At 39.2% G+C, this 20042-nt stretch overlaps 1 protein-coding gene across 1 annotated transcript in view; it reads left to right on the top strand.

Moving 5' to 3' along the window:
• Alk (Anaplastic lymphoma kinase) overlaps positions 1 to 20042 on the top strand; it is a 22857-nt gene extending 2815 nt beyond the window's left edge. The window contains exons 3-27 of the mRNA XM_076795232.1: positions 3635 to 3833; positions 5044 to 5420; positions 7348 to 7540; positions 7629 to 7756; positions 7999 to 8130; positions 8204 to 8359; positions 8635 to 8765; positions 9206 to 9372; positions 9605 to 9699; positions 9769 to 9867; positions 10022 to 10199; positions 10288 to 10435; positions 10929 to 11078; positions 11153 to 11309; positions 12675 to 12866; positions 13740 to 13985; positions 14492 to 14593; positions 14802 to 14997; positions 15297 to 15576; positions 16199 to 16491; positions 16671 to 16896; positions 16967 to 17083; positions 17429 to 17650; positions 18015 to 18494; positions 19906 to 20042. Coding sequence (XP_076651347.1) covers positions 5081 to 5420; positions 7348 to 7540; positions 7629 to 7756; positions 7999 to 8130; positions 8204 to 8359; positions 8635 to 8765; positions 9206 to 9372; positions 9605 to 9699; positions 9769 to 9867; positions 10022 to 10199; positions 10288 to 10435; positions 10929 to 11078; positions 11153 to 11309; positions 12675 to 12866; positions 13740 to 13985; positions 14492 to 14593; positions 14802 to 14997; positions 15297 to 15576; positions 16199 to 16491; positions 16671 to 16896; positions 16967 to 17083; positions 17429 to 17650; positions 18015 to 18494; positions 19906 to 19953 — 4476 coding nt within the window. The 5' untranslated portion in view covers positions 3635 to 3833; positions 5044 to 5080 and the 3' untranslated portion in view covers positions 19954 to 20042. The remainder of the gene's footprint in view (positions 1 to 3634; positions 3834 to 5043; positions 5421 to 7347; positions 7541 to 7628; positions 7757 to 7998; positions 8131 to 8203; positions 8360 to 8634; positions 8766 to 9205; positions 9373 to 9604; positions 9700 to 9768; positions 9868 to 10021; positions 10200 to 10287; positions 10436 to 10928; positions 11079 to 11152; positions 11310 to 12674; positions 12867 to 13739; positions 13986 to 14491; positions 14594 to 14801; positions 14998 to 15296; positions 15577 to 16198; positions 16492 to 16670; positions 16897 to 16966; positions 17084 to 17428; positions 17651 to 18014; positions 18495 to 19905) is intronic.

The raw sequence follows: 20042 nt of genomic DNA, 5'->3' as shown, positions 1-20042 counted from the left end.
TTAAGGTCTTTGTTTTATTACCAAATTCTATCGATTAGGTCAAGTACGATAGTTTCGAAAATGTGTAAACATATTGGATAATTTCGCCACACGCTGTACGCGTGAAACTATCGTCGTATCGTCCAAAAATTAGTATAAACTAAAATTCGGTATGTCAGTTGGCAATTAGCATTGTCCGCTGGCGGTAACAGCCGCCTTTCACCGTATCGTCGCAACCGGCCAGCGTCAGGATAATTTTATCCTGACTGCTGCGCATAAAACATCACGTTGAAATGCAGTTCGGAAGGGGAAACCTTCTGCACGGGTTTCGTTTAGGACGGAACGAACCAAGGGAACCCACAACCGGTGCACCAGTGCACATGCATACACCACCGCTCAAAAGTATTAATTTCAGTGTGTGGTATTGGTAATTTTCACTTTAAAACGTTGGATATTTCATAAGAAACTAATAAACATCGACAATAACTTTTAATGCTAACATATTTCGCAAGTGTCCGGATACTTTTGGGCGGTAGTGTATGTACCGACAATCGGATATCGTGGTATGTACCGGTACTCGAGGACGGGAACATTTAGATTGATAGATACCGAAACCAATGCCGATGGATCGATCGATCGATTTAATTGGCAAGTCGGCAACTGTCTGTCAAGTAGCGCTTGCATTCCTGGAGATCGAGCGCTATCGAGAAACAGGAAATACGGCGAACTCGAGACGTAGAATTCGTGTTAAATGTCAGCGAAGAACGTCAAAGAAAAGGTCAAGTAGATACACTCTTGATATAGTAACCTTCGAATCATTATTGGACTTTATCACTGGTTGACGTTCCATTGAGAATCTCTTTATCTCTCTCTCGTATTCGTTATTTGCAATTTAAATTCATTGAGGAAAGAACATACTCCGCAGTCGTGAATTTTAATATACAATGGAACCTCGATAACTCGAACTTGAAGCGAAGGCAACAGGGTGATACAGGTGTAGCCGGATAAGATGGCGCAAAAATTGCCTCCATGAAAATTTAATGTTTTGGTCAGAAAGCCCTCTGTAGGAGTTAGGGCCCCCCAGTAGGGATTAGGGCTCCCAATTAAGCTACTTCGGTAGGGGTCAGGGCGCCCTCTGTGACAAGTTTCAAGTAGGTGACCAGTATCAAGTAGGTTCAATGATGAGCATGGTTTTATGCTCTCTTTCTTCTGTTCTGGTCAACAAAAAATCACGAGAAAATTCATGAACATTCTAGCCGATAGCGCACATCACGGTGAATTATTTCAGAATTTTTGGTAGCAAAATTGATTTTTAAAAAAATCCGGAAGCATAAGATTGCCGACAGAACCGTGTTTGAACTTGTTCATACAATGTTTCATAGCCAACTACTTTTGTGATGAAGAATTCATGTGCACCGCATAAAGAAATAAACAATTGATCACCGCAAAACCTTCGATCCAGTCGAATCGATTGATTGATACGCAAACTTTGACTTTTAGAGGCCGGCGTTTCTCTGAATTCGAGTTGTAGAGGTAAAATACATAATTTAACGCGCCATAAGTGATTCGAGTCGAGAAAGTTTTATTTCGAGTTGTAGAGGTTTTTACAGCTGAGCGGAAGGGAATGAGAAGAAAAGAGTTTCCTCTTATAGAGGTTTTAGAGTTATCGAGGTTCTACTGTACTTTTTTTTTTATCAATGAATGTAATAAGCAGGAATAAGCAGGAATTCCTTTTCCCCCAACTGATCCCGTCCAGATAAATGAAACAGACATGTCATTTAAAAGCAAAGCACAATTGACTTATGGCAGAAAGTTCTTGTCGATCATATTTGCAGGGAGACATCTGTGTGGGTGGAGGTCATATTTTCCGAGGACTTACGAACAGTAATGGTTTTCTATATGGTTTTTATTTACATTTTGATAGACGGTTTCAAGACGAACACAATGACCTGTTCAATGTCACTCAAGGGCAGCTACAATGGAAAATGCAGGTCACCGCGTACATTTCCGATGACCTGATGAAAAAATGTTTCGAGCAAAAGTTGGTAAATAATTACACCATAATAAATTTCAATAAAATAAACCAGCAAAAAGGTTTACATTTACTAAAAAACTAACTTCAACTTTTTGTCAGCAACATTATAGTTTTTTTTTTTTCTAGTGATCAACGTACCTTCGTATCCTCTTAAAAAAAAAGTATTAGGGATTTAGGTCGAAATCGGATTAGTTTAGAAATGATTAATTTTCTGCCGACTCGCACGAGCGTTCGAAGAATATGGTGTCGGTGGAACCGGGATTTGCGATCGCAAGGGGTTCAATAATCTCGTCGGGATCGACGCAATACTCCTGGATCGATGCCGGAAGGTGGAAAAACGAACTCGTGAAAACGCAGAACACGCCGCGCGGTCGGAATAGAGAAAACAAGAGTAACGAGTGCCGTCTAAATCTCGCGTTGAATCGCGTCGAGAGAGCACTTGATTCACACTTGTCGAGTGATCGCTTCAATATTCCGGAAAAGAGAGAGACGCACAGCGCGTGTACACCGTAGGGAGGAAAAGGATGATGTAGGGAATGCGGAGACGGATAGAGAGTGCGAGGGCCGTAGGGAATTAGAGAAGGGAGGACGAATAACAGGACAGAGAGAAAAGGAAAAACAGAGTTCCTCGATTGCCGTTAACGACAACCAAGAGATTATCCAGTTGAGAGTGCGAGATCCTATAGACTATAACGCGACGCGGCTAGTTAGGTTTCGTCGTTTGACAGCGTCGCGATCACGATCCCAGCGCACACTGGTCCAAAACGCGAAATTTAGTGAAGTATACTTCCAAGTTTAACAACGTTTAAAAGCACATTCAGCTTACGAAATTATTCCTCTAAATTTTCGAAAAATCGCTCTTTAAATAAAATTTGGTTCAGTGCCTAACAGTGTTTTTTAGTCGTCGATATTGGACAAGATTGGAAATAATTCTTGCACGATTATATAAAAGAAAGTGTGCATATTCAATTTTGTAAAATTCCATGATCTCTTCTGTCTCAGAAGATATACTGAACTGATGGACAAAGTATACCGAGGTATCCGAGGACCGGCGACTTTAAACAATAATAACTTGTGTTATGGGACGAGATGGGAAATAATTCTTGCATGTTTGTGTAGAAGAAAGTACGCTGGAAATACTCCATTTTGTAAAATTCTATGATCTCGTGCGATACAGAAGATATTCCTTGCGGTCTTGAGAATTTTGAAAATTGTCTACATTGCATTCGGCATAACATGTTTAATACATCGTGAATAGTAATTTTTAATCGACAATGGTAATTTGCAGCTTAAAGATAAACCTTTCGTTTAAAAAAAATATTGCAAGGAAAATATTAAAAATCGTCAGGGCATCTCAAAGCAGAAAAGCAATTTTTCCCATGAGAAAGGCAGTCTTCAAAATCTTCCAACTTTGACCGTTTATTACAGTAATGGTATTTATTAAATTTTATGAAATTTTTCATTTTCAAGGTTGATTCAACGCAAGTCAATACGAGACAGTTGATTTTTTGGCAAAATGTCACTTTTCGCGTTTTAGATCACTGTGCGGCGTCCTGTATTTTCGAACTGGTCGACGCGTTTAGTCTTTTTCTATATCAGCCATTTTTTCGTTTGACACAGGTGACGCAAACCCGCAGAACCGATCGATAGCAAACAATCGGGACGGGACGAAATCGTGACTATTATCACGCTAAGACAATGCACGACTGACAAGAGGTGGACAACAATCGAAAACGGAGGAGCGCTGCCAACGGGGGACGAACGGATGAACACGGGGAAACTATGCTGGTACATTGTTCAAGACCGTTTTCGGTTGAAGGTGAAACAGATTTAATCAATTTACTTCCCGATTGTTTGGATGCATGGCGCGGTTCAGTCCTGGAACGAAAATATTACTATTTCTAATTAGACTTGTGCGTTTACGGCAAAATTGAGCAGGGAAATTGAAAGAATCTTCTGGATCGAACGAAATACGTATGAAAAGTTTCGTATAATGCAAAACGTCTTGTAAATGGACGTAGGATTTAAAAGAAACTTGGAAATGTTTCGTTAATGATGCTACGAGGGGCGATTTCGTAGCAGCTCACCGGAAATTATGAAGTATCGGTGAATCAGTTATTCCATTTCCGTTAATCATCGTTTCGCTTCATCACCCATCTCACCCTCTTGACCCTATAAATAGTTTTTTGCGACTTGTGGAGCTTCGGCGATGGTATAATGTAAAAGATACAATTTGATTTTCCGACTTTGACGGTTTAATATTTTAACGCGGTGAATAAACAATATCCGAATCAATTCAAAATTCCTGTAATTTTCTTAATTACAAAATAGTATCACTTATAGATTGAAATATTGACAAGTAGCTTCTCCATTTTATTTATTTTTAAAGCCGTTCGATTGTCTTAAACAAGAATAATTCATGTAAGTAGCGGCTTAAATACAAGCAAAATATTTATGCACAGAAAAACTTAAGAGGAATCAGCCGCATTCAAACTTGAAAAGCAGTAGTTCCGGAAAATTGATGTCTGCCATATTTTCCACGTTACTTTATCTGCCTTTTGGAAATGAAGATATAGTGCCATCGATGCATCTCTGTATCTTGGAAAGCTATCAATCGCTTTACCTTCTACTATCTCTGCTGCCTAGCAGAAAACTATACCTCGTCTTTCTAAAATGTCCAATAGGGATTCCTCAAACACGAACCCATAAAAGCTTGAATAGTAATTATAAGCGTGCCCGGCGATCCAAGGATAAAAGTTTGCTAGAACGAGACGTTCCAAGGCTTCCAAGACTTCGGTCTCAATTATCGGGTCACGAGCGTTTTCCAGCAACGAAAAAATTCGTGTCTCCGTTGATTGCACATCGTCAATCACAGACAGGACGGTTTTAGGGGCTTTTGGTGGGGACGCAATTGTCACAGTTACGGTAGAGAGCCTCGCGACAGTTACGGAGGGGATACCGCAGGCTCGTGATGTCGGGCACAGGTAAGGGCGAATTATGCGTGGACAGTGATGTGTGAATGTTTGCAGGATATATCGAGCGGCTATACGAAGAAACCACGGAGTAATGGTCAGAGTTAGGCGGTCTGGGGTGTCGGCCGCGAATTCGAGACAGGCGAGTCACACCGAGCACGGCTGCCGATGTAGATTTCGCTTCACCGGCGACATACTGCTGAGGATCCTCCTCGGTCTTTGCTACATCACCGGCACCTGTTGCGACTGGAAGGAAAGAATGCCGCGAGGGACCAAAGAGTTACAATACGCCCTCACTCGATCGGCCGAGCTCGGCTACTGCGACTTCGAAGTTCCTTGTACTTCCTGGCGGAACAAAACTGCCCCCTTGATACCAGTCACAGCGGACCGCGGTAGATACGGACCGAAGGCGGATGCTCATAACATGAAATATGGTAAGACAGACAAGGCACATCACGCGAGCAGAATATTAGTATTCAACGATGTAATATTAGGATCCAGCGAAAGCAACGATGTAATACAGCAAGGAGCAAAACTGAACACACGTACGACATTTTAACGAAAATTAATTTTTTATTCGATATTTGTATGTAGAATACAAAAGAAACAATACTTGGTATTGTCTACGATCTTTTGGCTTTTCATAACAAACTTAACATTTGTGATATTATTATTATTATTTCGCTTCATACAATTTTTTTTTTTTTTTTTTCGTGTAGTCGGTTTCGCACCGCAACTAATTTTGAGTAAACATTCCAGATTTTCGTACACTTAATATTTCGTCCATGAACCTTTAACCTTGGTAATTGCCTGAATACGTTTAGGCATACTTAATACTACATTTTCGCAATATTCTGGTGTAATAGAATACAGAATAGTAAGGTTCATGGACGAAATATTAAGTGTACGAAAATCTGGAATGTTTACTCAAAATTAGTTGCGGTGCAAAACCGACTACACGAAAAAAAAAGAAAATTGTATGAAGGGAAATAATAATAATATCACAAATGTTTGTTTTGAAAAGTCAAAAGATTGTAGATAATGCCAAGTATTTTGTTTCTTTTGTATTCTCCGTAAACCTAGTGCTAAAGTCAAAGAGAAGGATTCTTTTGTAAATTAATACTGCTAGGCCTCATTGTGTGGATTGTCACAACAATTGAATTACCAATTTTTATTCTAGTTTCCCTATTCACGGGATTCGTTCCTATTTTTATTGAAAAGTTTGAAATTTTTATTTAGACCGCTTCGTTATTAACAGTAATAATTGGCGTAGCATTTCGTTGGTCGGTCTATGCATACAAGTTAACCAACAATGTTACAAGTGAAAATTATTTTGAACGAGTGAAATATTTAACGAGCTAAAACTGCTTGATTTAAGTTCGTTTAGCCGAAACAGTAATTTGTAATTTCATATGCAGCAACGTAGTACAGTACCCATTCGCATAAACGCTCAATTCGTGTGAAGTGTTTATGCATATGGTGTGTTCAAAATAACTTCGACTGTCGTGCTCTATTAAACAACGAGAGAACACATTGTTTGCAATGGTTGACTGGTTACAAGCGTCACAACTGGTTACACGCGTTCCCTTGCAATTGGTCTTCTGCGACCTTGAACGACCTTCAGTAATTAGACCATTGTACGCGTCTTAAAACGCTCTGCTAAAGGACACGTATTTACACCTATTAGGACTAATTCAATTAGAAGTCGCACGCATTAGCGACAGAATTATCGTATGACAATTCGTTCGTTCGTTTACTCGTTGTAATTTGACTAAATAGTCAAATGCAAGTCAATAACGTTGAATGGTGTCTGTGTGGTATAGTGAATACTCGCAAGAATTTCTGAATATTATAAACATTCATATATTGTAACAGTTATATTGTAAATGTTGCATACGTGCAAGTATAGTAATTACGAATTGTCCATTAGAGCAACTATGTAAGAGTAGAGTAACATTGTCCATTAGAGAACTGGCGGTACTCGGGCTGCACGCTACTCCTTTTTTATTACATCGTATTAATCCATAAATACTTACTAATTACACGGAAATGACATGGCACTAGACGATTAAAAACATGTAATCCATGCGGACCAGGTGAACACAATCGATCTGAGTGCTCTAATGGAAAATGCGCAGTTACCCGTTTCATACGTTTGTTTATAACTCTGTAACAAAGCGTTTCTTGACAAACTTTATAGAATATTTTCATCTTCCATTTATTCGTTCGACTAGACTAAGATCGAGACACCATGATAAGAATCTACTTTGACATTCAAGAATTGAATGGACCGGTTTTTATAGGAAAGAGGAAAAAATAGATGGTATTAAAACATTTAAATTTCTAATTTTCTTTTACCAGGACACTTTCTGTGGTTTACTGGCAGAGGGGATGTGCAACTGTGGTCTTCCACGATCCCTCAAACTAGCTCGAATTGTATGTTGGAATTAGCTTTATATCAGGTCGAGATGGACGACAGTGTTATCAATTTAGTTATAATTACAAATAATACAAGCTCAATTGCCGCGGAGAAACCAGGGAATAATCGTGCAAAGTGCGTAATTGTTGTTGCATTGCCAGCGCATGGAAACAAGAAACATGAATAATCCTAAAACGATATATATGCATTCAATATTTTATAGGTGGGAGAAAGCATTATTCAATTTAGGCGCAATTAGTCAACCACACCAACTTTTACTAGAAATGTTGGTACCCCATAATAACTCCAGCGTTGGCATTGATAACATCCGTTTGGTCGATTGTTTCTTAAGTGAGTATCATCTTTTGACCAGAAACACTTGGAATTAAATGATCTCTCCCTATCTTTGAAAAGAAAAGTTCTTCAAGCTGCTAAATATAATTAATTCTAATAATTTCATTTAAATGTTAATATAATTGATTGTATATTTATTAAGAAATTGTTTAAGCATCTTTCTCAGAAAGGTATTTATAAAATGACATTTTTCAAACGACAACAATACGTGCGAAATAAATATTTGTGTTCGTTTGCAGAAGTACCACCTGTAAAAATGACCTGCACAGCAGTCATGTTTCGTTGTAACAATGGCACGTGTTTAAGCAGAACACAGATCTGTGACCTTGTAGAAGACTGTGCCGATGGCGAAGACGAAAAACTCAACTGCGGTAATTGGCGAATTATTGCTTCCCTTTTCGGTCTTTAAGCCGTATGGCAGACTATAATTGAAGGGCATTTCAGACAAAATGCCGGAGAATTCCACGTGCAATTTTGAGCACGGATGGTGCGGCTGGTGGAACGTATCAGGAAAACCCTTAAATTGGACCCTTTACAGAGGTCCGACACCGTCCGATAAAACTGGACCTAGTCACGATCATACATACCGCAATGCGTCCGGTAAGGAACACTATATGTGTGTATGCTATATCTGCACGTGCACGTACGCCACCATTTAAAAATAATTAATCGCTTGTGCGGTGGCTACCGGTTATTAGATCCCGAATTTTATGCATTTATGGCAACTACGAGTAGATGAAATTTGGAACAGTAGAGAGCTAATAAAAGCTAATGAAAGTAATCAAAATTCGTTTATTTCTAGTTGATACAATACAAGTATAGATTTCACATAATATCAATTGTTGCACTGAAGTATCATTTATGTTCAATTGCAGGAACGTACGCGTACGTAAACGTGTCTAAAGCACTTGGATTAGGCAGTTCTGCTACCATTGAGAGTCCGATATTCAATCCGACACCACCGTACAGCAGCGATAAGGAGAGTCCATATTATAAATCATGTCAAGTAAGCTATATATCTGTCGTGTCAAACAGTATCCACCTGGGTTTCTTTTTACATAATTTACATTTTTTTTTAACACGTTCTATCTGTAAAAAATGATTTTGTTCGAGCGGTGAGAGAAAGGATTCTTTGTACTATAATTACAAAAAGGCGGCGGTGAATAAAATATCGATATTTTAAAAATATTACTGCTTCCATTTTCCTCAACATATTACCTCTTCTCGTATGGTTCTATTAGATAAAATGTTTCTAGTGAAAGCACATGTACTTTAAGTTTCTTTTTGTACAGTTTACGTTGATTTAAGTTTCCTATTTCGTTGCAAATCAGTTTTTGTACAACTTTCTCTTTAACAAGGTCATGTGAAGAGAGACCCTGGGTGCAGTTAAATATTCTAAAATATTCGTGCGAATGTTTTATTTGATTTTGTCTGTAAATGTTTCAGGTACGATTCTTCTACCATCAGTATGGCACGCACAGCGGTTCCCTCGGACTGTTTTTAGTTCGAATGAAACCTCATCAAAATCATTCGGAGAACCTTTGGTGGTCCTACGGTGACAAGGGCGATGCTTGGTACAATCAAGTCGTTGTTTTGCCGGATGTACGACACAGGTATTGTTTCTTGAAGCATCCAATGCGGCATATCTATACTGTGCACAAAATACAGTGAATCCAACAAGTATTTGAACACTAAATCTCTCATTCCCGAAAAATTGTGCGAAAAATTTCCCGAAAATTTAAACAGAAATAATTTCGTTAAAAACGAATAGTTATTTTCTTCTAGGATTTATTTTTATCTTTACAATAATAATAATTTTATACAATATTTGTGTTATTTCTACAGATATTTCTTACAATTCGAAGCAAGCAGAGGCTTATCGTCAACCGGCGATGTAGCAATTGACGATTTCTCTTTGAGCCCAGAATGTTTCGGCATTGGTAAATCTGCAAGTATTTAATAAATAGTGTCATGTATACGCTTGTAAATGTTGTATTTTGTTTGATCAGGGGTTCCGCCGGAAGTCGTTGGAGATTTTAATTATTACAATCCAGTTATAGACATCGAAAAAGTTCCAGATCAACACGTGGATTTTATAAACGAAACTGGTAATGCATAGCGTAATAACTAAATAATTTTATGGCATGCAAAACCTGTACATTTTGTAATCGACAGTAGGATGATTCTGTACAGTGTATAATGATATAATGGTGATAGATAAATCATATATAAATATCACCGTAACACTTTATGATTTTCCAGTTATTCGAATTACAAACTGCGGGGCCACGGGAAGAACAGGTCCAACGGCCGAACAATGCACAAAGGAGTATAATGGGACGGACGTAGAATTAGATGTACCATCAGCGCAATTTGAAGATGCTTCCTCTCATTTGAATGGCGTTCAACGGTGGATGGCACCTCGCGGTGGATATTACACGTACGGACGTTCTCTATACGTTGTCTGGTGTTGCTAACAAAATCTACTAAAAGTTTTTCAATTGTGTTTGGTTAATTGTCAATTCTAGTTTAATCGGGCTGGGTGCACGCGGAGGTAAAGGGTCTAGTGGAATGGGTAGTACGTTGGGCGCCCTTGTCCGCGGAATAATCGAACTGGAAAAGGGTGAACAATTGTACTTCATGGTAGGACAGGCGGGAATAGACGCGTGTCCTAAAGTAAGATTTCTATGTTATACCTAGAAAATTAATAGTTATGATTGGACTGCGGATCTTCTCAGTTCGCCAAATGAAAGAATCTTGACATAAGACACATTCCAATCAGCTAAATATACTACACCCTCCGTCTGATTTTTATAAAATGATTGACGGAAGTGTAAATTCGCGTAAAGATCCGCAGTCCAGTTATGATAAATAATCCTCTAAATAATCCTAATGATTTTAGTTAAACTAAGCTATTAAACGTTATTCCGATGTTCATACATTGGATTTCGGTAACGATTCTAACGGATCAGATTTCATGTCGTTCGCTTGTACTATAAACGCATAAACATTTCATTTGAGACACTAACTTGCATGCCAGATTGCCGTTGAACTAACAAATAATTTAATTGTTTAACACTTAATACAGCAGTATTTGTTTAAAACAAGATAGCCAATACAACTTTCATGAGTTACATTATAAATTTTAAGTTGTGAACGTAATTTTTAGAACTTTCGACTGAAAATGGATAGTTGTCAAACTGTTGGACGAAATAGTGGACCATCTGTATCGGAAATTACCTCTAGCATACGCGAAGTGAAAAAATTTAAGATAAAAGATGGTGGGGGCGGCGGTGGTGGAGCAACATATGTCTTCAGAGTAAGTGAATATTTATTTTTACGTGCTGTTGCGAATTAAACAAAATGCAGAAGCAATATGTGAATGCATTACAGTTGAAGAAAAATGGAATGCAACTCCCGATTCTTGTTGCCGGGGGTGGAGGTGGAATAGGTTTCGGACCATTTGTTAATACCGGTCTTCAACATGGGCGGGGACCTGTGCCATCTGGAAAACCACCAATAATTGTACCGGTTGTTACGCAGGATATTGGTAAGTTATAATTTTATTCGGCCTTTCGAAAATCAAGTTCAAAGATGTCTGTCTCATGTCTGGACTTTTGAGCCGATGAGTTCGTTGTAGCATTCTTTTCTTACAAGATCGTTCGTTGTAGGATATCCGGCTGTACATTTTCGAGTCAATAATGATTCCTCAACAACGATCACGTTCTGACCAAAAATTGAGCTGTTCATTGCACAAATCGATTAACTCCATAAAACAAAAAGTTGAGCAATGCGATGAAATAATGTACATTGTTTTTTAAAATTCCCTTTATAATATAAATTCAAATAAATATTGTAGAGTGACTAAATACAGATGTAGCTTTCATCTAACGGTATATAAAATTAATAAGAAAGAATAGCCAAACAATAATCGTTAGTAATGTTACAATTTTTATATGACTGGTGGAGTTAATCGATTTGGCAAGTGAAAAAAGTAATAAAGTTAAATTCAGTATTTGAATTTTTAAGTTTTTTATTACAGAAGAAGTTAGTTATTACATATTTTTATTAGAGATTTTCCATAAAAATGAATATTAACAGTTCTGTTATAATACATTATTTGTAATTAATTCATCAGCAATATTAAATGATGTATTGAAGAACCATCAGATGATTCACTGTTTTCTACATTCACATTGTTATTAGTCTCACTCATCTTGATTATAACGGTATAATATTTATTTCTTTAAAACCACTGACAAATTGAAGTAATTGTTTATAATAATAATATTGGTAAAGTATACAGTAGAAGTTAAAAACATACCCAATTAAACTTTATTCTTAATAATAATTACTTTGACTTCACAAGTACCTGATCCTGCGCCAATTAGACTGTGACTGACTAATTTATTTTACCTTAATTCCGATAAGACGGCACTAAAAAATTTACCGTTATCATTCAGCGCTTGCTAGTGCATTCGAGTTGCATTATTTCAACGATTTACATTAGAGTACGGAGTTAATCAAAATGGCCTCCGAAATAAATTATTTATTATTCAATGGCCAAAAAAATGTTGTCGTTTAATGGTGTTAATCTTTATTATTCCGGAAAGTTGTTACAAATATAAAAAGTTATGACTATACCAAGTGCTTTGACAATTAAATTTAACATTTTTCAAAAAGTGGAGTTAATCGATTTGTGCAGTGAACGGCTCAATTCTAGTTAGGTGTTCGCGGGTCCGTTGATAGACGCGAGAACAGTTCTGAAGGTTCGGAAGTTTGAACAAATGACGTTTCAATTTTATTCGGTTCGATTCGCAGGATCGGTTGCGGTGTAGCTGGCGTGAATCCGCGTTTAGTTACAAGTTATAACTGCTTCGAAACTGTGTTAATTAGCTGATTCTCGACGGCGCAGGTGGTCCCGGCGGAGGGTGGGAAGGGTCATCGAGTAGCGACGGGGTTCAACGACCTACCGCTGGAACGCCTTTAATCCGGGGTGGCATCGGAGGAATTGGTTGCGGTCCTGGAAATCACAGCCACGGCAATGGCGGATTCGGTGGTGGTGGTGGCGGCTGTCTTACGGGTGGCGGTGGTGGTGGTTATATAGGTAACAGGCGAATCGATATTATTCATTTGCGCCTCATGCTAACAATTCATTTCGACTATTTTTAACATTGGAGCAAAGCCCCGGACATTTTAACATCATTCTTCCACTACACCCGGTAGAAAATATTCTTCCCTCAAAATTGTGACTGCTGAACGAATTATTTCGGCGTGTATTAAACATGAATAATAGTGTAGCGTACACCGGGTGGTCCATCCAAATCTATCCCTTCGAATATCTCTGAAATTATCCATACCGGAAAATGTTTCAAACAGAAGTTTTATTTCATATACGATGCTATATTGTTCAATATATTTCTCCATTGTTTTGCACTTGATGTTGCGCTTCCTTTTTAACCGCTCTGTGACCTTCACTCCTCTGGTGTACTTAATGCATTCGCTTAAATATTAATTTTTAAATGTAGCCAACTAATAGCACGCCCCATATACAGGGTGAGTCACCTAACGTTTCCACCTCAAATATCTTTGTTGTTTCTAAAGATACGTGAAATATGGTAAGGACAAAGTTGAATGGTACAATGGGGCTTACACGATGCCATCAAAAAATGTTGTTTTTATGTGATTTTTTTAGAGATATCAAGGTCACCTTGACTTTTTTAAGTGGAACCACCCTTTTTTAAACAGCTACAATGATAGTCCCTTTCATTAGGAATTCAGTGACAATAATTATTCCAAGGTCATTCAAGGTGACTCGCCCTGTATAATATTGTACGATTGCAAAAGTTCATGTCCCAGAACTGTGTGATTTTTCTTCGAAGATGATCTTGAGGTCTCTGAAAATCGGGCACAAATGTTTTGCGATCGTTCAATGTAAACGAAGAGAGCAGTATTAATTAACGGATATACCATAATTTAGGCGGTGACACGGGCCACAAGGAGTCCGGCAACGGCGAAGGTGGTTACTCGTATGCCAGCCGTGAGCTGATGCACGTCGAATTCCGACCAGCAATAAATCGTGAATCCGGTGAAGTGTACATTATTCCTGCAATCAGCGGATGCGGCTGTGATTTCCGTTGTGTCGCTCTTGACCAGTACCTCAGCGAAACCAAATGTTTGTGCCCACCGGGATGGTTATTAAGCAACGACTTGAAATCCTGCGACGGTAAGCGTTTCAGGCCAACCATCTTTACTTTCGAAAATTCTGGGGGAACTGAACGTTTGCCATTTCTCTTCAACATTCTGAGCCGAATCGTATTGCGATTCACTTTCATGCGTTCCTCCAGCGAAAATTTACCTGTAATACCTTTTAACACTTTGGACGCCAAACTAGAAGCCCCAAAAATTCCATAAAATCAAAGTAAGTTATTGAATGAAATAAAAATTGCAAAAAATTAAGTGTACGATACACTGAGTAATCCTCCAACCTTCTTGCATGTTACAGATCCTAATTAAGTTTAGTACAATGAATATATCAACGTAAAAATTCATTTTAAAACCTGCACAGATAATTCCGTCAGCCACATATGGCTGACGTGGCGTTCAACGTGTTAATGAAACTCCTACGGGCAACAAAAATTCCACAGGAATAAACATTTTCTCGAGCAAAGCGTATAAATCAACGGATCGTGGGCTTTTTCGTACAATTAATATAAGTCTTTTAATTTACAGTAGCCGACGACTCGAAGGGTACACATCAAACATTCGTGATTCTGTGGATCACTCTAAGCGTCGTCTTGGTGTTGGCTTTCTCCGCCATCTGCCTAGTAATTTGTAAGAAACTGCTGAACAATATTGTAACGTATACGCTTTTGCACAATACCGAAGCGACCGGATTCGCGTGATTCTATTAAACGAGAACGATTGATAAATAAAACGAGTCAAGCAAATTGTCGCACAGCTATAACTTGATTACAAGTAGCATTAGATTTAACTTTCTCCAACACGCATTGAAGTATGTATTAATTACTTTCATCGATAGATAACCGTTACCAAAATCGAAAGGCCCTTTCACGTCGGCGACAAGATATGTTTGGTAATGGTACGGAGTTAACGTCGTTACGCGCCGTTACCGACACCATGATGACCGAGTTCAATCCGAACTACGAGTTCGCTGGGAATCTCTATAGCTTTAAAGATTTGCCGCAAATACCACGCGAGTACATCCACTTAGTAAAGTAAGTACAGATCTGCGAACTAAACCAAACATTTAACAGTACAGTGTCTACTCGATAATTGTCCAAAACGCGGGACCGGCCAGGGACAATTATCGGCTAGAAGATGCTATTCTTTCATGTACCCTACAAGGGGGCGTAGCCTTCGAAAAAAAACCTCGGATCAGGCCAGTTAAATTGCGGTTTTTGTGCATTTCGTCGTGCACTTAAAGAAAATTGTTATTTCGCACGAATTTGCATTTTCCAGTCTACTGATGACTCGTTTGCTATTCAAAGGATCAACTAATTCACCCGTGTTTCAGACCCCTGGGCCAAGGTGCTTTCGGCGAGGTATTCCAAGGTATTTACAAGTACAGGCGCAACGAAGAGCATCCAGTCGCTGTGAAAACTATACCCTCCACTTCCACGCCCCAGACCGAAGCCGATTTCATGATGGAGGCTCTAATCATGAGCAAATTCAATCATCCGAATATCGTTCATTTCATCGGCGTGTCTTTCGACAAGAATCCGAAATACATCGTTCTGGAACTGCTCGGTGGCGGCAACCTGAAGAATTTCCTTCGGGACGAAAGACCACGCGCGGTAAGCACCGTTCTCTATACATGCTACTTACCATTTCTTAGGTCTTCTTTATTTCGAATTTTCCGTTTTTACTCGCAAAACCATCGAATTTAGTTAGCTTGCGGATTTTACAATGGATCCAAAAAGTATTTGTCACGCGAAGGTCATAATATTACAGGTCGTTGGATTCGTCTTGACCTCGGCTATCACGTAGCGATAATAAAAATATATCATTCCATTTAGTAAAAACTCCGACGACCTTGAAATCTTAAAAAATATAACCTCGAACAAATTGTTTTGCCAATCATAATATTTTGCCCTCCTGAACCAACTAATGTTTTCCTCTGAAATTTTCTTCTATCATAAAAAAAACAAGCGAGTGAAACACCCTATATATAAGAATTGATTAAATTGTTGTAAAGCTCGTTCCGTTAAATGGTCCTATAGAATCTCGAATCGCATAGACGGCTGCTGCGATGAACGTCTTGTACAGTAGGTGTAACAAAACCGACTAATTTCGCTCTAAGTTCGTTTATTTTCGTTTAACTGTGTGCCCTTCTGAATTATAATTTGAACAGGGACAACTGTTAATTTTTGCCGCTCGTCATCAATGGGGTGCATGCGTATATTCCTGTTTTGGCAGGATCGGCCTACGTCCTTGACGATGCTGGATCTAATAATATGCGGCTACAATGTTGCTAACGGCTGCAAATACATGGAAGAAGCCCGTTTTATCCATCGGGATATCGCGGCGAGAAATTGTTTACTTACTTGCAAGGAAGCTGGTCGAATTGTGAAAATCGCTGACTTCGGCATGGCCAAGGATATTTACAGAAGCGATTACTATAGAAAAGGGGGCAAGGCTATGTTACCTATAAAATGGATGCCGCCGGAAAGCTTTCTGGACGGAATATTCACCACGAAAACCGACGTTTGGTAAGTTTTCATCAATTCGATTAATTTATCAATTCAGAATCTTGATCACGAGTCTGACTCGATATCGTAGAGCTAAGATTTTTTAAAGAGCCTGCCTCATCAGAGTTTTATTTATGGGTTGAACTAATTTCATTTGCACGTGATTCATCAATAGGAATTTGATGAATTGATTCTCACAGGGCATTCGGCGTTTTATTGTGGGAGATTATGTCTTTCGGATACATACCCTATACGGGATGCACCAACAGAGAAACTATGACGATGGTAACGTCAGGTGTTCGTTTGGAAAAGCCAGCGGGATGTCCCGATCCTATTTATGGCATAATGACGCGATGCTGGCACCCACGGCCAGAAGATAGGCCTAGTTTTGCGACTATTGTTGAAAGAATTGGTTATTGTTTACAGGTAAATAATGATATTCCGATTCGCAATGTTATTTCGAATTGTTAATCTGAGAAAAAGCATACTTCGACAGGACCCTGACGTAACAAATCATCCGATGCCTAACTTTGATATATTACCAATCTGTCACCTTGAAATGACAATGATGAGGCCGGACCCGGAAGCGGAGTGTATCAACGTACAATCTGAAGTGAGTACAGAATTGATTATTTTCCGAAAATGACTGAGGATGGGATCAAAGTGTGCGATTAATTTTACAAAAAAAAAAAAAAAAGAAAACACTGACACTAATTTTAAACTATGTAAAAAGAATTCTTGTAACAACTTGTGACGTCACCATACGTACCATACGTACTTGATCCCGTCCATAGAAATCTGATCCACTCCTAATCTAACTGTTCGACTGTAAACAGCAGATGATGAAAATATAAACATTCGCAACCTACTTGTCAATGCGATATCGAAATTGTTTCGTGTCTTTTGTCGTGACCAGTGCAGTGGTTATTTGATGGAACAACTTCTGTAATTTTCGTAGCTGGATGCATGCGGCTACATGCAACCTAAAATCTTTGACCCACGATCGGTGAGCCAACGTTTGCCTCATGCTGCCGCTAGTAACGTTTCGTCGGATTTTAGAAATGAAAATCTGAGTAAAAGAATGTTTCTGCAACCGACCGATCGTCCGAGTATCTCTGAACAAACTTATGGCGGTAATGCGAGTCGCGATCGTTTCAGTGATCAGAATGACGATACAGAGGTACATTTCACTAATAAACAAGCGATTACGCTTCTGCGAAATTTGTTCGTTATACTTTTGTTTGCGTTGCGCACACAACGACGTTCTGAACAATCCCGACTATAACGAAAACATAATCATCATCGTTTTGTGTTTGCGGAGAATTTTAGCGAACACAGTTTTACTGAATTCAGTGACCACTGATCAGCCTGTTGATTTTTTCTTCTTATTTCAGCACCCCGCGCACACATTGTGTTTTCTCGGTTTAATTTTGCATATTCTGCAATTATCATGTAACATATACGACGTTAGATGATAGAACGCACCGACGAAGCTTCGATCCTAGAACATGGTGTTGTGTTAAACGGGCCAATTATGTTTGTAGAGCAAAGATACAGCCGATGGCTCGAATCCAGAGGAGAAAAGTGGACATCGAACTTCAAAGGACATCGAAAATAGCGGTAAGTTAGACACCGGTGACAACGGCAACAACCGTCCATTGGAAACGGGAAATCGTCGAAGCAGTACGATCGACATCGCCGATGTTGACAAAAGGAACGGCAACGAAAGCGTTACCACCACCGACACTAACTCCGACTCGTTGATCGTTGCTTCTTCGGACACGCCGCCGGACACGACGAACTCGTCACCGAATACACGTACCTGTTCCCCTAGCCACGTCGGCCTAAACACAACCACCGCCGCCACGACTAATGTGAACGGATTGATCAAGAAAAATTCCTTGAAAGCTGCGCTAAGTTTAGACCCCAGCGCGTTATGCCGTGGCAAGATACCATACGACGAAATACCATTCTCGTCGCAGGCGCAACGATCCAGCACACCCGGAAATATGGGGATTAAAAAGGTAATTTCTAACGATGTTCTGCCTAGTTTACTCCTGCTTAGTCTATCCGTGTCATTCGGCGGTTTCTTGCGCAAACTGCCTACCATGCAGAGTGATTCGAAAGTCTCGATCCATTTCGGTGAAAACGCCCGATAAATGGAGCACAGTAATGTTTCGATATACTGGATGAGTCACCTAACGTTTGCTTCTTTCTGTCCTTGACCTTGAACGACCTTGGAATAATATAGTCACTGCATTCCTAATGAAAGGGACTATCGTTGTAGGTGTTTAAAAAAGGGTGGTTCCATTTAAAAAAGTCAAGGTGACCTTGATATCTCTAAGAAAAATGACATAAAAACAACATTTTTTATGGCATCGTGTCAGCCCCATTGTACCATTCAACTTTGTCCTTGCCATATTTTACGTATCTTTGGAAACAACAAAGATATTTGAGGTGCAAACGTTAGGTGACTCACCCTGTATGCGAACACTTCCGGACCGAAATGTCAATTTTTTTATTTTATTATTATTATAAGCGTCACCGCTCAAACTGATGCTTTCCACGGAAATAAGCTTAAGAGGTTAGTCAAGTAGCTGTTTGATCATTCAAACGAATCGAAATTTCAGAATCGCTCTGTACTAGATTTTTCTATGGCGATGAGTAGACTGCGGATTTTTATGGAAAATAAAAATTTTTTTATCTGAATTCCAACGAACCGGAGCGAAGTAGAAATTTATTCTCTCTCCTATTGTGTTCACCAGGTTGAAAATAATATAATAGTTCAAGTTCTGCTAATGTTTTTACTGTTTTAAATTACACCTACTCTGTGCCAAAGCCGCTGTTGCTCGTTCTGTTCTTTTAACACTTTGACCGCCAACCTGGAAACCTCGAAAATTCCATAAAATCAAAGTAAGTTTTTTAATGAAATAAAAATTGAAAGAAATTAAATGTGTGGCTTTCTTGAGTTTTACAGATCCTAATCAAATCTGTTGCGATGAATATATTAAAGTAAACATTCATTTCAAAACCTGGACAAACAATTCCGTCACCCACATACGGGTAACATGGCGGTCAACGTGTTAAAGCGGTATTCTGGTTTTCGGAACGCGAGTTGCATTCTTCAAAAGCCTGCGTTCGTTTTGCGAATTCGAAGCATACACCATTCATACTCGAAGGAAATGCAGATGAATCGATTTTTCTTGAAATATGCGAGAAACCAGAATGCCCCGTTAATGTTCGGACGAGATTATGTGTACACCTGCACTCGACTTGATCGAAACGATGAGAACGCACAGGATTAACACTAACCCACGCTCGTGACACTCGATGTCCTATTTTTCTTCGAGGAGTCTAGCGACGCTTACCCCTGAATTCGTTTCATCGCAGTTCTATGTATGATGGAACTATCGTCTCTCTGTTCTTCACACGAAGGATCCTATGGTTCGTCAGCTACCAAGAGAAGAGGAATGCTCCTGCTGAGATTTACAAAAAGGGGAGTGACAAGACTCCCCGGCATGTGGTCGAATCGCGTCGCGTGCAACCGTTACCAAATCGCTGCAACGATCCGC

Source organism: Halictus rubicundus, chromosome 10 (assembly GCF_050948215.1).
Source record: "Halictus rubicundus isolate RS-2024b chromosome 10, iyHalRubi1_principal, whole genome shotgun sequence".
NCBI classification, from domain to species: Eukaryota; Metazoa; Arthropoda; class Insecta; order Hymenoptera; family Halictidae; genus Halictus; species Halictus rubicundus.
This window is presented reverse-complemented; position numbering and strand designations above follow the sequence as displayed.